The sequence below is a fragment of the Pectinophora gossypiella genome, chromosome 21 (assembly GCF_024362695.1).
Source record: "Pectinophora gossypiella chromosome 21, ilPecGoss1.1, whole genome shotgun sequence".
Classification (NCBI taxonomy): domain Eukaryota; kingdom Metazoa; phylum Arthropoda; class Insecta; order Lepidoptera; family Gelechiidae; genus Pectinophora; species Pectinophora gossypiella.
The window spans coordinates 7,393,346-7,410,873 of NC_065424.1; the positions used below are offsets into that span (position 1 = coordinate 7,393,346).

General features: G+C 38.1%; 1 protein-coding gene across 1 annotated transcript; it reads left to right on the forward strand.

The window, feature by feature from the left end:
• Positions 1–3,412: 3,412 nt before the first annotated feature.
• LOC126376589 (tubulin beta-1 chain-like) lies at positions 3,413–9,092 on the forward strand. The gene is made up of 2 exons (XM_050024078.1): positions 3,413–3,572; positions 7,390–9,092. Exons 1-2 carry the CDS (start codon positions 3,516–3,518, stop codon positions 8,677–8,679), a joined length of 1,347 nt encoding a protein of 448 aa, XP_049880035.1. The 5' UTR covers positions 3,413–3,515; the 3' UTR covers positions 8,680–9,092.
• Positions 9,093–17,528: the final 8,436 nt, after the last annotated feature.

Genomic DNA, 17,528 nt, shown 5'->3' on the forward strand with positions numbered 1-17,528 from the left:
GGTTCCTTCGCAATGAAAATCTGCACATTGACCTAGGTCTGCCAACCATTGCTCAAAGGCTCAAATTAGCTTCCAAACGTTTTTTCGATTCTGCTCCGCACCACCCAAATCCCCTGGTAGTTGCGGCTTCCGAGTACATTCCGCTTAGGGACGGTACTGAAAAGTCATGTCAAACAAAAGAAAAAAGTCCAATGATGGATAAAATTAACCAGTGTTGTTTTCATACGTTTTGTGGCTCTGTCTAACCCGGATAGGGCGTACAGGCGTGAATGTAGGTAGGATGTATGTTACGGTGTTATAAGCTAAACTGTTTTGCACCCACGCGAGGCAAATGTCAACAAACAAACAGCCTATAGTCATAGTAATTATGACTTCATCAATGATTCACTATACTTACATACAAAAAAAATCCACATTTTATGCTAATAATAAATAGATACATCCAATGTTTATTATTTATTATGTTTAATAATGTATTTGAACAGCTGTTTTAGTATATCCTTGAATTTTCTGAATTATAGGAATCTCGTTATCATTAACATGTTTGAAAGAAAGAAAGATATGAGAGGACGCCACAGCATAGAATAAGGAATAACCGAATAACATTACGTATAGAACGGCAACTCTCCGCTCCCCACCAGCGGCTGAGCTAGGTTTACCTCACCCCCTCGGTCTCACTTTAGTATTCAATCGTGTACGATAACGTCAATGTGTAGTGTCTGTGTAAAACGAGGTGTTTTGTATGAAGTGTCCGGGGTGTGACTACGTGTAACCTATAATCACTTCTAACGCGTGGGTTGTGAGGTGGATAACCAACGTCATCAAACCTGGTACCAGGGTTATGAGCCGCCAAGACCCCTGACAGGTAGTTACAATACGAAACAGAACATACTTACACTAAAAAAAAAAACAATACCTACATTAACTGAAAGACGAAACGAAAGAATATAAAACAGAAAATTATAACAAATATTAAAAAATAAAACTTTTGTTTTTAAAGTCGTGGTACTTAGACAGTGTTTTGATATGATATAGCGAGTACCTACCTACCTTTCATATGGAAATGGTAGTATTATATTACCATAATACCTGTAATTGGAATCGATTTGTATACAAACTTATCTTCTTCTATTGTGCGGTTTGTTACGTGGATGATCAGCCTCATCAACTCTGGTGTCAGGGTTACTATAGAGCCGCCAAAGATCTCTGACATGGCTCATGTAACAACTACGTACTTAAAGCGGCAAGTATATCGGGAGTAAAAAGATCATCTTATTTTTAGACAATCGAATTTTTTTGATTTATCCCCACCGGGATTCGAACCTGGGACTTCGGTTTGAGGTTTTATTAGGCTCGGAAAGTTATAATTATGTTCGTAATAATCAATTATGTTCTACATAAAAGTTGTTTTTAGCAGCATCAGGCAATTATTAAACTGAAACCACAAATTGACACAATTTGCGGTTTTCTAAGAACTGAGTGTGATGAATAACATAGAATCATCGTTTTCTAAAATAGGCTGTATTAATCCTTGACATGTGCCAAGTTCGCTGTAGGAATAAAAAGTAAAATTAACTTTTTAAACTAAGCTATTAGACGCGTTCGAAATGAGAACAAAATATTTTTCATAAAAAAATAAGTATAAAAGGAATGATAGGGTTGTCAAGAGTACGAGTTTCTTCGAAATGTTAGTTGTAACTTGTAAAAACAATATAATATTTTTTTAAATATTCTAAGCGTTTATAAGTAATATATATATACGTATATATATTTTATAAATAGTTAGGTAGCTATAAATGCTTTCTGACTTTACAAAAATACTACTATTTATTGTGTGATATTTTAAATATTTTTAATAAAAATGGTAAAAAAGAAAAACATTTTTATCACATTTTTCAGTCACGTATTACTGTAATTCCACACGGTATATTTCTTTGAAAAATAAAATGTAGTCTTCCAAACGTTCAAGTATGGAAATCTATAAGCGTGTAGGAAAATTTAATCTTACCTATAAGGTAAAACGTCTACCCATTACTTGGTGCTATAATAGGCATTGATATTAAAATATCAGGCCACTGACCCTACAAAAAAGTAAGAAAAGGATTAATTACTTCCTATAACGGCATATTATACTTGTAATGAACTTAAGAAACACTCCAACACGCCATTTTGCTGTTTTCACTCGTAATAACTTTTTACTAGGTTACGTTACAGTTCCTTACCTATGAATGTAAGTTAATAAAAGTTTAATTTTGCGACTTATTTATTATTGACAGGCTTTTTGGCGGGAAACGGGAACGGGACAGTTGCTTTCTTCATTGAGTAATCTAAATAATTAATACGAAGTGGTGTTTTGTGGTTAATGATCGCATTAAGTTAGTCGGAAGACATTCGCGAGTGTTATTATATTGGAGTATTCAATGAACAAAGTGTATCTGCCTATTTTCGCTTCGTGTCAGGAAGCCGCTTCATAACTCAAAAGTTTATGCGGACTTTTGAGTTAATTCGTTTGGGGTTCGGAGTAGGAGTCTACTCCGAGGGTGGGGCTTAGGTTTCATCATCATCACCTTTCATCATTTCATTAATCATCAAGAAAAAAAATACGTCAGACATGGCTGTATGGGCATAGTTCCCTTTGCCTTACCCTTCGGGGAAAACCAAAACAAAAAAAAAAAAAATTATTATTGACAGTTACCTACTGTCAAGGTTAAAATTGTTCAAACAAAGATGTCGTTTTATTGAAGTCTGTTAAAATAAATGTAAAAAAAAAACCTAAAAAATTGTCAGGGCTCCTGTCAGACATTTATTTTTAAGTAAGTAAATATCTATTAAGTAGATAGGTACTTAACATTTAATATTTTAATCAACATTACATAGGTAGAACTAATATTAAAGTAAAATTGCATGTCTATTAGTTGTAGGTATCGAGTGTATTACATGACAAGAAATAATATCTTCATAACAAACTGCCTATCAACACGTGAATTTATAATCCAAGGGGTGTAGGGGTGTGTCAACACATTGTCTAATGGAATAAATTGCCCACTGCGGACTAAAAATACACGCATGATCAAACATCAACCCATAAAACAGACATGTAAAACGGAACCAAATAATAAAGCCCAAGGATGAACGGAAAAGAAATAAAAATCCTTTCAGACAGCTATTCATACAAGACCATTATAATACTTCAAGATAAAAGCGGATAAAGGGTTGCTTCAGACGCAATAAAAAAAAACATAATGTGGACTAACAATAATGCACATCCATGTATAGAAAAGCAGAATCTCTCCATTTCGGTAGTGATAAGCAAGTTTACCATGAAGTTGGCTACGTGCTAAGATGGCTACGGCCCGCGGACCAATCAGCGCGCGCGCTCCGGACTCAGCGCGGAGGCGACGCTTGCCTCAAAAATCCCCACCGAGCCGGCCGGCTGATCAAATCTGCGAAGTGTGTTGTGCGAGAGTCGCGTATAGTGTTTAAGTATTTAATTTATTCCAATTTGAAAAATAAATATGAGGGAAATCGTGCACATCCAGGCCGGCCAGTGCGGCAACCAGATCGGAGCTAAGGTAAGCATTCATTATTGTTGTTTTAGAAATATTATTCCAATATTACCTTAGTTGTTAAGTACGCGCCTTCACGTACATGGTACTTAGCCGGTAGAGTAACGGTCAGTAACGGTTTATGTTATCTTACTGAGGAATTCGCTAAAGAATTCGTAGCTAGAACAATCGTTTATGGGTAATTTCATTCATTACGGTACGGTTACGACCTCTGTCAATTCAGTTTTGCGATTTCTTTGTGTGAAAGGAGGTCACCAGCTGACAAGACAATGATGGGTTTTGTTGCATAGTTCCATTCATTTGAAAATAGGTGAGGTTTGAATTTGAATTTCACGCGTAACTGTGAATGGGGCAGGTTTGCCACCCCCTCTATCCTTACGACTGCGCATGCTCTACATTTAGGTACCGCTTTAAAAAACTTGTCAACAAGACATGTTACGTAAACAGTTGCTGAGAAAAAAAACTTACTCAAGTTCTTATGAGAATATAATTCCACGTAAGCGTTTTAAAATCCTAAAATGGGCAATGACTCAACTAGCCAGATATCGATTCGAATCTTGTTTACCGATGAGAAATAAAGATACTGTTGTCAAGGCGACTCTTTTAATAAATTATCTATAATTAAGCCAGCCTTTATTGAATTAGTTATGAAACTTATATAACTGCCATACTCCTATAATACCAAATATTTTCATCACAAATATTTTTATTGACTTGTTATTACTTTTAACATAACAAAATACTTATTACCGTAACAAATGAATTTGAGTTCTGTATAGAAACTCCGTGCACGTATTTATCTTATAAATTGAGTCTAATTAGCAGCTTTCATATCAAAACCACTCGGTGAAACTTCAAACACCGTTGGTGCATGAATTACGTGCAATTTCTTCCGTCGAGTACCGATACAATCTCTGACAACTAATTGGGATTATATTGGTTTACATCGCACTTAAATTTTACAATCTGTTAGAGTTATTAGAGATGTTGATCTATGCTAGAAGTGTATCGATGTAGATTGTATATTTTTACATTCATTTTCTACATCAATTTTACGGAAAAAATAGTTAATGTTTTGCGCAGAATTTTATTTGTTTATGACTAGGTAGACAATATAGATAGAGTCTGAGCAAACATCTTTTTAAACTTCTTCGCTGAGTACCTAATTCAAAATGAACTTCAAAGATCTTATTGCTCAGAATGGTTCGATGAAACAAAACCAATTGAATTGAATTAAGGCCAATAAATTGCCAGTAATGAACAGCATTTACCGTAACTTCTATTCCAAGCAAGTGGGCTGCATATTCCCTATAGAAACTCACTTATTGACTCGGCCGACGGTTGAAGTTTCTCCTATTATGTTACTTGATGTACCTACAACTTGTATAGGTAAATCAGAAACGCTTTGGAATCTCGACGGAAAGAGACGGTGTGTGCCAATAACAATTTAACACCTATGTCACATGATGAACAAGCTATGTCAATGTGTAGGTATATATTGACACAACGCCTGCAGCTTGCTTGCAGAAGTTTTTTATTTGTTTTACGCAATGTAGTTGAGATAAATCTGAGTCATAAAATCAGTAACGTGATACGAGTACATTTATGAGATATTTCGGCTATATAAATCGTTTCATATATGTGGTATAGTCACGGGCAATTTCCCATTATGATTGCAAGCCGAAACAATGGCGATGATTTCAACTAGGCACTAGATTTTCCGCTTCGCCGATCACGCTTCGATGGAGATGTATGAATCATTTGCGCCAAACGATTTTTTTGAGTCAGTTACTCTTTAATACTGTAGCTATGACCGCTTGGATGAATAAGTCTTTCTTGGAAGTGGTTTATAATGTCCGCAGTTGCTGACTTGGAGCGAACACTTTGATTTTAAAACGTATTAATCCTAGATTTGCACATGCACAATAACTTTAAAAGCTATTTTCATCGTTAGAATTCCAGTCAGACCACACTGACTGTAAATACGGGAACTAAACAAGCCTATCTTATCAAGTTGCCGTGCAATCCGTGCATAGAATAAAAAACGCCTGTAGATTAGCGCGGGCGTTGAACTGGCGGTCGTCTGACGGCGATTATAAATAGCCACCATCGCAGCGCCATCGCAAACTGCACTTTCGACTATATTTCAGCTTCGGATACCGTTAAAAAAGATTTCTGACCTTTATTCTGAAGGCTAAAGGTACTTTCTAGTAGTTGCACTCAATGGGCCAATGTTTTGACCGGTTTAAATGAAGCTCGTAAAGGATGTACTTTCTTTGTTACACAGTTGCAAAATGGACGAACGCATTTCTATTCCCACTCCATTTAGCTCTTTCACTTCGCTCATTACCATTTAACAGTTCCGAAGGAGGTTCTCACTTTTGAAACTTGTTGCATAAATATGACGCATGTACTTATCTGTTTTCATTTGAGAATCTTAAGACCGTGTGACTTATTTGGAGCATTGCGCATTAGTTACCACAGCTATAGCTTCAGTTAGACCATTTGAAAATGGCACTTGTGATTCTGTAGTTAAGGCGAAATGTAAGGCAGGTGGGAGATGTACATAACGTCTATTGTACAGACCAAGGTTTCCCTTGCAAGTGGCGCATTGTACCTCTCGCCGTTCACACACTTTCGTCGGACTTATCTAGTTACTAAGAAAGCAGCCTTTCCCGCCACGATCGAACATTGATCGCCTTTCACTTTTTGTTGTTATTAAAAATCATTACTCTGTTCAGATTTTGAAAGTTAATATTTTGACATGTTTCGTTCTTTTTTATAGGTAGTAATATAAGTTGATTCTCTGCGTGAACCATCGTCCTCGATTGTCTCTAATTCCAACCATTTGAAGATAAATGTTACAAAGAATAAGAATATTAAAAATAGATTACAGAATACACTTTAATCAAAGTCTGCGTCCATATTAGTCATATTGCCTTATACGGTAGTGTCAGGCGAGGCGCGTTCGCCTTACCCACACAAGTACACCTACGGCTGCAAGATGACATCATCCGATAGTCGTGTATGCCGGCTGAATTTTAATGCCCTCCAATCGTCGCCAAGCAACGCCACTTACAGGCTTTTGTCGCTGTCAAGGATTTTTCTAGCGTTTCGTCAGTTACGTAAGCGTCTGCCGTGAAAACAACATTGTGATTGATGTTTTTTTTTAAACATACTGCATCTGCATCTTAATGGACACTTGTAATTCAAGTAATATATGGTAATTTATTACGACGGGCCATATGGCCGATAAGCTCAATCAGGCCACGGATTTCGAGGATCGAAAGGTTTCCAATGCTAATAAGTTTAAAGCGAACGAGACATTCTCCACTTATAAGGCGAGATAAGCCAAATACGGGACGAGGCGTGGGCGGCGGCCGACGCCGCGACGCCAGGCGGGGGTATTGTACACACCCGCTATAACTCATGCCATTGTCTTGCGCAATCCTCTGTGAAGCTGTACCAGTCATTAAAGATGTATTACGTATCCCGTCTACCATTTACGCGATGGTTCATTGAGCTTTATTGAGTTTAGAAACATGTCATGCCACTACAATAGCTGTGACAATAGTTAGTACAATGTCAAAAGAATTTCACGTTCACTATTTGAATATGAATGGAACTAACAACAAATAAGTACAATCTCTGTGGAGATATCAGTTCAGCAGCATAGAACCGGTTTGAAAGCGGCAATGCGCGGGCGCACTTACACTTAGTTGTGAGAGCTTTCGTGCTGGCATTTTAATGGATTGCATTCTGTTCGACATTCACTGAATGTTACCTACTACTAGTTCTAACGGATTTTCTCTCTCTTTCACAGTTCTGGGAGATCATTTCCGATGAGCACGGCATCGACCCCACCGGCGCCTACCATGGCGACTCGGACCTGCAGTTGGAGCGCATCAACGTTTACTACAATGAGGCCTCCGGTGGCAAATACGTGCCCCGAGCGATCCTTGTGGATCTCGAGCCCGGCACCATGGACTCTGTCCGCTCGGGACCCTTCGGACAGATCTTCCGCCCCGACAACTTCGTGTTCGGACAGTCGGGTGCTGGCAACAACTGGGCCAAGGGACACTACACCGAGGGCGCTGAACTAGTCGATTCGGTCCTAGACGTAGTCCGCAAAGAATCTGAATCTTGTGACTGCCTCCAAGGATTCCAGCTCACACACTCCCTCGGTGGTGGTACTGGCTCCGGTATGGGTACACTTCTCATCTCAAAAATCCGTGAAGAGTACCCCGACAGAATAATGAACACATACTCAGTCGTCCCCTCGCCCAAAGTATCAGACACTGTCGTCGAACCCTACAACGCGACTCTCTCAGTTCACCAGCTCGTAGAAAACACCGACGAAACTTATTGTATCGACAACGAGGCTCTATATGACATCTGCTTCCGCACGCTCAAACTATCTACACCCACCTACGGTGACCTTAACCACTTAGTCTCCCTCACAATGTCTGGTGTTACCACTTGCCTCAGATTCCCCGGTCAATTAAACGCTGATCTTAGAAAACTGGCTGTCAATATGGTGCCCTTCCCCCGTCTCCACTTCTTCATGCCTGGTTTCGCTCCTCTTACATCCCGTGGAAGCAGACAATACCGCGCACTCACCGTGCCCGAGCTCACCCAGCAGATGTTCGACGCCAAGAACATGATGGCTGCCTGCGACCCCCGCCACGGTCGCTACCTCACCGTCGCCGCCATCTTCCGTGGCCGCATGTCCATGAAGGAGGTCGACGAGCAGATGCTCAACATCCAGAACAAGAACTCGTCCTACTTCGTGGAATGGATCCCCAACAACGTGAAGACCGCCGTGTGCGACATCCCGCCGCGCGGTCTCAAGATGGCCGCCACTTTCATCGGCAACTCGACCGCCATCCAAGAGCTGTTCAAGCGCATCTCGGAGCAGTTCACCGCTATGTTCAGGCGCAAGGCTTTCTTGCATTGGTACACCGGCGAGGGCATGGACGAGATGGAGTTCACGGAGGCGGAGAGCAACATGAACGACCTGGTGTCCGAGTACCAGCAGTACCAGGAGGCCACCGCCGACGAGGACGCCGAGTTCGACGAGGAGCAGGAGCAAGAGATGGACGATCACCATTAAGCGCTGACCATTATACTAGTTGCGCAGCAACAAAAGTACATGCCATTATATTTCGCGTTACTTTATTTTTAAGTAACATTAATGATTCCTATACTGTGAAATGAAAAGACCTGCTTTCTAACTTTTAACAGATTGCCCGACTTAACAAACTCCGGTCATGACATGAAAGCGTGAATCGAAAGTATTCATAAATACATTCCTAATGATTCCACCAAGCCTCGTTGAGAGCAAGATCTGACATTATAAAGGCTGATCTACCATAGACACTCTTTATGTATTTGTGACAAAGTTTGGACATCTCCAATAGGCCAAACGTGACATAATTATGACGGCTTCAATAACCGAAGTTTATTATGATTAAAATTGTTTTGAACAATAATTTAATGTATATAATAAAGATTTTTATTTATTAACTGTTGTATTCTTGTCCAGAAACAGAAACCCCACATCATTAGTGTAATAATAACATAATTAAATAAAAGTAAAAAAAGTAAGTTTATTAAAAAAACAATTATTTTTTATGGCTGATTGCTTAAGCACCTACATAAAAACTTTACAAAAATAGCTCTGGCATGCATGATAGATAAAAGAGATTTGATAAGATAGTTTTCAATTCATTCGCTATTATTATAAACACAAGTAATTACTCCTACAATGTACGTACACATCATCATCATCTTAAGTATGTCATGGCCACTGTAGGAAGAACTTTATTTACTGTGTCCTCTGTATAGAACATAGAATAACTAAACCACTAGTAAATATAATAAATACGAAATATGTGTAACTCTTACGTCTTTCCATAATAATATTAAATTTAATTAGCAACTTCAAATATACAGCAATGTAAGAAATGTACTTATCGAATGGTCTGTCTTTAGGTCACACAACCTGATATCACTTACCTTGGTACTATATATAGAAATTGCACTTATACACAACAACCACTTATTCTTGAACTCCCATTCTGCCCAATAACATATTACTGCTCATAAATCTTCCTGAAGGGCATGGAATGAGCATGGACCGAACTAAAATGGTCTTTGACAGTTTCCTGCGATAACGCTACATGATGTCAGGTTTAAATTTGTTATAAATAAAGCATTATGTCATGACAATTTTGCGTTATTGTAAACAAGAGAAGTGGATCATGCGACGCGTCATCCGATGTATATTGAATTCATTGTTATGATTTCGTGACATTCTTTTGCAAACAGGTCATAAATCATTTCGAAGAAAATAATGTTAGCCTTCTTAGTAAGTAAAATTCAATCCAATAGCGTAAATAATAATAGATAAGTACCTACATAAGAATACAATGCAATACATGTATGTATGAGGATACCGTAACATTGAAAAGATGATAAAAATAAACAATAAAATCTAACAAACATCAATAGTAATCTTAGAAAAATTATACGCTTTGCCTTAGTCGGCTTTAAACGTTTTTATGGAGAGAAAACTCATATTTAATAGCGGCACTTAAATAAATACTCAGGTCTGTAGATGATTCGACGGGTTCCATTACTTGCACAAACTATAAAATAAATATTTTAATTACTTCATTCGTTATGAAGAGAAAGTTTAGTTTACACTCAACATAGGTAACTTTAAAAATATTAACAACAGTTACACTCTTGAACTAACATTTAGGTTAACAATTGTGGTACTTCCATACAACTACGCATAAAAATAATTATGATAAAAATTTCTTTAATAGGTACAAAATATTGAATTTAAAAATAAAATAAAAAATATATTAAACAACTCGATGACACGCAGCCCTGAATTTGAATACGAGTTTTCCAAAATGGCGCGGGGCGACTCGACCGATGATGTCATCATGGCCACTGTATTTTATGTACTTACCTAGTGAAAGAACCTGTTTTTTGTTTTATAATAATCGTCTTGTTGATCATGTAAATATGTATGACAACATCTTTGCATAATTCTTGCTGTACTAACCTCCAGTAATCTATTATTTAAAATTTAACATTCTGAAATTGTAGGTAAGGTAGGTACCTATTATAATTTTATTTTAACGGACAAGGCCCCAATTTCTGCAGACACCTAATTTTACTTTAAGTGATACCTCGCATTTTGATATCCGCCGAAAAGACTGATGATTGACAGCTCTTAATTTTAGGAAGGAAGGAAGATTTGTGCTTAAAATTGACGTGTGTTCCATAAATTTTATGCTTGTCGATTACCCGTCCCTTTCCATTTCGACGGATAAGAAAATGACAGATATAACTTAAATTAAAATTAGATGGTGTTTACAGGAATTAGCACCAAAATGTAGATAGAGTTCAATAATAAACAAAAAAATATGTAATCGTGAAGGATGTCTAATCTGGTATTTAGACATTGGTACGTAATAAGGTAACATACCTAGATGTTAGGACTTTAGGAGTCTTGGGCTTATCAGTGTATGAGTCAGTTTGGTACAGTGTTATTGATAAGGCGGCCTTCAGAAGGTTAATTGAATGATTTACCTCAGTATTTTAATTAACTCATAGTTGCACGACATATTTATAATGATACGTATACCTAAATGTTTCGTCAAAATCATCGTTAAAAGAGCCACGGTCTTGTCGGTGTAGCATTCTCCATTTTTATCTATCGATGGCTAATTCTTTGACTTCCTTACAGGACACGACGTTCGCCGCCATCTCTTTAATTGTTTCCATGTAAGCTCTTCTTGGTCTTCCCCTTCCTCTCTTTCCTTCTATCTTCCCTTTTATGATGTTATTGTTTTGTTTTTAATTATATAACATACATACATAACATAAACAGCCTATATACGTCCCACTGTTGGGCACAGGCCTCCCCTCAATCAACCGGAGGGGGTATGGAGCATACTCCACCACGCTGCTCCAATGCGGGTTGGTGGAGGTGTTTTTACCGCTAATAGCCGGGACCAACGGCTTAACGTGCCCTCCGAAGCACAGAATCATCTTACTTTTTCGGACAATCAGGTGATTCAAGCCTGAAAAGTCCTTACCAAACAAAGGACAGTCTCACAAAGTGATTTCGACAATGTCCCCATCGGGAATCGAACCCGGACCTCCAGATCGTGAGCCTAACGCTCTAACCACTAGACCACAGAGGCTGTTATATAACGGCGTTCTATTTTATAAAATAATCAATTTCTCTATTTCTTCCGCACCCGTTGTGGGTGTGAAGGCCGTGAAAGTAAGTAGGTAAGTACTTATCGTCTGAAGGTTGTTTCGACATATGCGATGTGTCGCCCACTACCGAAGCCTACGAGATTAATACTACAGATTACTTACTTTATTATTAGGTCAACAAGCAGGAAGTAAATTTAACTTCGTAAATCAAAACGATGAGCGCATCGCGACACTGAGGACTGACGGCTTTGACATTTATTACTAATAGCAATATTGCTTCCTTAGATAAATGAGAGATGTTTTTAAATAAATAAAAAAGTATAAGTATATTCTTTATTTCACAAACTCTTTAGTTACATCGTGGCCGAAACCTCCCATTAAGTTATCATAGGATACTTGTGGCGGGAATGTCTCGCAATTCCCAAGGGGTACCTAGGTACAGCTAAAAAATAACAAAACTTGAAAAACGGTAAAAATAAAAAAAAACTTTCTAGTACTTATAGTTACGTTCCTCAAAAATAATTACCCGATTTCACTACCTACCCGATTACTCTAGGCATAGAGGCAGCGAATCAGCTCGCGACACCAAACACTTCAGGACCCCGATTCCGACCCCGCCCAGCTTTCCCAGATTTCCCAATTCAGCGCTTATCGCTATCGACCCACTAGCGTCGATTAATTCCGTCAAATATTTTCCTCTCAGACGACGCTCTGAGTCAAGTCTCGCGCCTGAGCACCCTTAGACCAGTTATTTTAAATTTTGTACCGAGTGAGAGCTCTTAGCGCTCAACATTTGTCCAGCCAAGTAGTTAATGCGATTTGCGGCAAATCTACAATAAGTCACGTCAAAAAAAACTGTCTACCCTTAAAAGATTAAACCGTGGATATATGTATTTGTAACTGCGCTCATCACAAGTCATCAGTTTTGGTTGTGAAAGTGTTAGTCTGACTCATCGGCAACTTACAACACACATGTCATGTTACACTATATTTGGTATAACGTCGAGTTCTGAATTAAGACGATAAGGTACGAAAGCTGCAAAAGTCCAATCAGTTTCTTGCAAAGTAATAAATTAACTGGTTGCACTTAAGACCTCCTGGTTACATGTCGTTTCTGTCATAGACCATTTTTTTTTTACTTATAGTAGTTTTGCCGCAGACGGCATTAACTACTTGGCGGGACAAATGGGGAACGCTGAAGGATCTCACCCGGTACAATGTTTAAGACAACAGTCCTGAGGGTACCCAGTTGGGCGCGAACCTCTGCTCAAATACTTACGTCATCATCATCAGCCGTACGACGCCCACTGCTGGGCATAGGCCTCCCCCAAATACTTACGTAATAGACCAAAAATACCTTCAAAAACATACATTTTATAATTATGACAAAAAATGGTTCATAATTTCACCACTGTTTACAAATAATTCGCTGGGCTTAGTGAGTGAACTTTTGTTCTTTGATTGTACACCTACGCGTGTTAATTTCAGATGTTTATGGTCACAAATTCCCAGTCGCTGACTAGCCATTGTGGGGTTAAATAGTGTAAGCTAGATAAGATAAGATTCACGACCTCTTTGATGTTTGTGTCTCATTATGCGGAAGCGCAGCGCCTCCTTGCTGTCGCGGCTCCGCGGCGCTACCAACACCATTCTGAGTGTGTTTGCTGATAAGTGGGACTCCCCATTGCTGCGCCGATGGGTGAAGCTCCACCTCTCTTAAGTTTTCATTTGCTCTGTTTTATACTAACCCTAGCTTTAAGTTTGCATTGTTACTAACATCTGTGGACCTGTGTCTGAAAATAAATAATTTGAATTGAATTGAATTGAATAAGTAATAATACTGCATATAGAACGGTCACTCTCCGCCCCGCACTCATACGCATAGCGCTCAGTCAAAAAAAAAACCTAAAACTACTGCAGCTTCTTACAACCTGTATAGCCGGGGAAAAGAAGCTGCAAGAAAAACCTTAATGTACGAGAGCATGCATGCATGTACGGTCACGGGTACTAATATGTATACGTTTTGATACCATGTCACAGTAACTTTTTTGACTAATTAAACCGTAAGTGTCATTAAATGTCAAATATTCAAATTCAAATTCAAAAATATCTTTATTCAGTAGGTAACATAGTTACACTTTGAATCGTCAATTTTTACATAACGAACGTCTCGTCCGCCTAAAACTACCGCAGCTTCTCACAACCTGTATAGCCGGGGAAAAGAAGCTGCAAGAAAAACCTCGGCACAGGGCCCTAGACGTTCTTTAAAAAAAATAAAAATAAACATAAAATATTGATATACAATTGAGTAATTTAGCTGCCTAATATCAGTTCTCAGACAGTTAATCCCATGCATTCATATCTTCTAAATAATCACTAACTTTATAATAACCTTTTTTGTAAAGTTTTTGTTTAACTACTGTCTTAAAGCAGTTGAAAGGCAAATTCTGAATGTCAATGGGAATCTTATTGTAAAAACGTATACATTGCCCCTTAAAAGATTTAGTAATCTTATGTAATCGACTGACTTGTAAAGCAAGTTTATTTTTATTCCGGGTATTAACAATGTGCCGATCGCTATTTTTTGCAAATAATCCTAAATTATTTTTTTTTTTTGATAGTACGACAGTGTTCTAATGTGGGTACATGATATTGCTCATGAATGACTGTAGGTGGTACTTAGCAGTGGGACGTGAAAGGGCATTTTCAGTATCACTCATATAAGTAAATAAGACTGCATTTGGAAAGATTGTTTAACCAAACAAATAAACGTCTTCGAACGTAAATCGGTCGCCAGACGGGCTCATTGCGCAGGCGCCACATCAGGAGAAATTGTCTGAACATATGGTCGAGTCGTTACCAACCAGCCGTATTAAGCTGGATACACAGTACTTACACACGTATTGACATAGTTACTTCGTATGACACCGTGTCACATAACATCAATATTCTAATTGGAGTAGTCAGAGGTACATCTCTCGCAAGATGAACTACTTAGTAGCCACACCTCACCGAGCTTTCAGGGGGGTTGAAATGGCCACATCGAAGCAATTCATCTAAGAAAGCAATATTGTAATTTGACATTTGCGCATATTAAAAGTAAGTGCGCAATGCAGACAAATTTCAAATAGCATATTGCTTTTGTACATGAATGAATTGTTTCGATGTGGCCTTTTTAACCACCAGTGTTCGATGTTTTTAACCCCGCTTTATGTAGTGTGTACCCTACTTTATAACTTTCGTTACCTACGTTGTTATGAACATTGAAACATTAACATAAAAAGGGTAAGTAGTTATAATAATCCATTGATTAAAATAAGCAATAATTTTAAAAATACTTAATTGAAAGATTTTTCCAAAAGAATTTAATCTCCGATCCATTATAAATGATCAGATAATTTTATTTTTATTGTTCTGACGTTTTATGCAGATTGCAGAATTACTTTCAACTTTTTAATTCTGCATCGTTCAGAAACAATTTACTTTTTTTTAATTTTTACAGTTTGTACTCATAAAAAGTGATGGGAATAGGGAAGAGTGGAAGAAAAGAAGAGAGACTTTTGCATTTTCTTTACAATAGGTAGTGAAAGATGCATGAATAAAACCTCTGAGTAATAAAAAAACTAAGGACGTATTTTTTAAATTACACAAATAATACAAAATAATTATTACGTTGACATAATTTAAGATAAAATGTATAAGTATTTGAATATTATAATTATATATTTTAAATATAAGTACAAATTAACTTTAATTACTTGCTAATCTCCATGCTGTATCAGGAATGGACAGCGAAGTGTATGGGAAAGTTTTATGTGAATACTTACTTGCACGTTTTCACACGTAAGTATTTTTTAAGAAATATAATGAGAATGCCAGCCATTTTGAATATTTGTGAGGTGATGAGGATGACTTATCTCACTCTGGATTGGAAGAGTAACTTTTAAAAGTAGATGAACTGTGTTCTTTGTAACAGCTCCGCATTTAGGTACAGGCTACATAGGCTGTAGACAAACCCCGGACACTTCATACAAAACATCTCGTTTTACACAGACACTACACATTGACGTTATCGTACACGCGCATCTGTGTGTGTGACGTCTAATACCATAGGATTCAAGTCTAAACTATGTTCGAGGTGAGGGGGTGAGGTAAACCTAGCTCAGACGCTGGTGGGGGGCGAAAAGTTTCCGTTCTATACGTAGTGTTATTCCTTATTCTATGGCTAGACTTAGACTGACCTGTAAGCCTAGTCAAAATCAGTTACTTTTTACTAAACGTCAAAACACGAAATTACCATGGAATTTGTATGAAAAAGCAACCTGTGACGTCATAGAAAAACGTGACAAAACGTCGCACTTATTATTACATTTATCTTTATTTCATTTAATTTAAGTTAAATAAGTAGAAAAAAGAAACGTTTTTTGTCACCTTTAGGTTTGTCTTTTTTAGTAAACAGAATTTCATAATTTATCTTTGACCTGAAAAGCCACCAAAATGCTTTGATGTGGCCTTTTTAACCAAGGACCCCGATACCGACCCCGCCGGCGTGATCGACGATTTCCCTCAATCAGCGCTTATCGCTATCGACCCACTAGGGTCGATTAATTCTTTCAAATATTTTTCCTCTCAGACGACGCCCTGAGCCGAGGTTCGCGGTCAACTGGGTACCCTCAGGCCTGTTGTCTTCAAAATTGTACCGGGTGAAAGCCTTCAGCGCTCCCCATTTGTCCGGCCAAGTAGTTAATACCATCTGCGGCAAATTTACAATAAGTAAAAAAAAAGCTACTTACTACTACTTATCTAATGAAGTTTAAAGTCTGGCTCGTCCAGGGTGTGTCGGGGTTAGTCGGGGTCAGGCTAGCCCAAAGAGTGACGTAATGCAGTACTGCCATTACAGAGACACGCCCGTGAAAATGCGGGCTTTTGACCGCAAAGGCGCAGTCGCTGGGCGAATAGGATGGCGACGGGTAAATATGTTTCCGATAAGTACAATGGGCAATCTGGGCCTCTTCAAGGTACCACCCTCGGCGACATCGTCGAAAAGGTGAGATTATGGTCAAATGCATGTCTATCCCCATTTGACATTGTTTACATTTATATGCGCAAATGTCAATTGAATAGTAGGTAACATCTGTACAACGTGCTGCCGGTCGACATACGTCAGGAGTGCAATATAAATAATTTCAGTAAATCTTTATTTAAACATCTTATGCAAAAGATCTCTTAGCTATAAGTTAGCTGTAAGTATTTTAAAACATAATGACTAAGCGAACTCCACCCCCACTGACAAACCGAGGAATTGGTTTTGTGGGGTTTTTATTGTACCTATATTTTCTGTATTTTTATGAAAAATAAACATTTTACTTACTTAGATGGATTGCTTCAATGTGGCCTTTTTTGATGATGCTTTTTTGGGGATGAGCTAAGGTGACCACTTGTCATTGTCACTATAGGGCTCATCATATCCACCTTAGGACTTCATGTTAAAAATGGCTGCAAGTTGTCTTCCGATTACTTGTGGTTATGGCTCTGCCCACCCCATTAGTAATGACAGGCGTGGGGTGTTTATGTAAAACTGAGCACCCCTGTTTTAGAGTATTTTCTAGAACTGAGAATGTACTCAACGATTTGTTTAGATCAGTTAGGTTTCAACTTAATTACTTACCTACTTATCTTGTTGTGTAAAACATCATAGAAGGGAAGCTACAAGGAAAG

Excerpts from the sequence above, each read along its gene's own strand:
- LOC126376589 (XM_050024078.1), top strand. The coding sequence starts at position 3,516 with ATGAGGGAAATCGTGCACATCCAGGCCGGCCAGTGCGGCAACCAGATC. Across the intron at positions 3,573-7,389 it reads GCAACCAGATCGGAGCTAAG|TTCTGGGAGATCATTTCCGA; the intron begins GTAAGCATTCAT and ends TCTCTTTCACAG.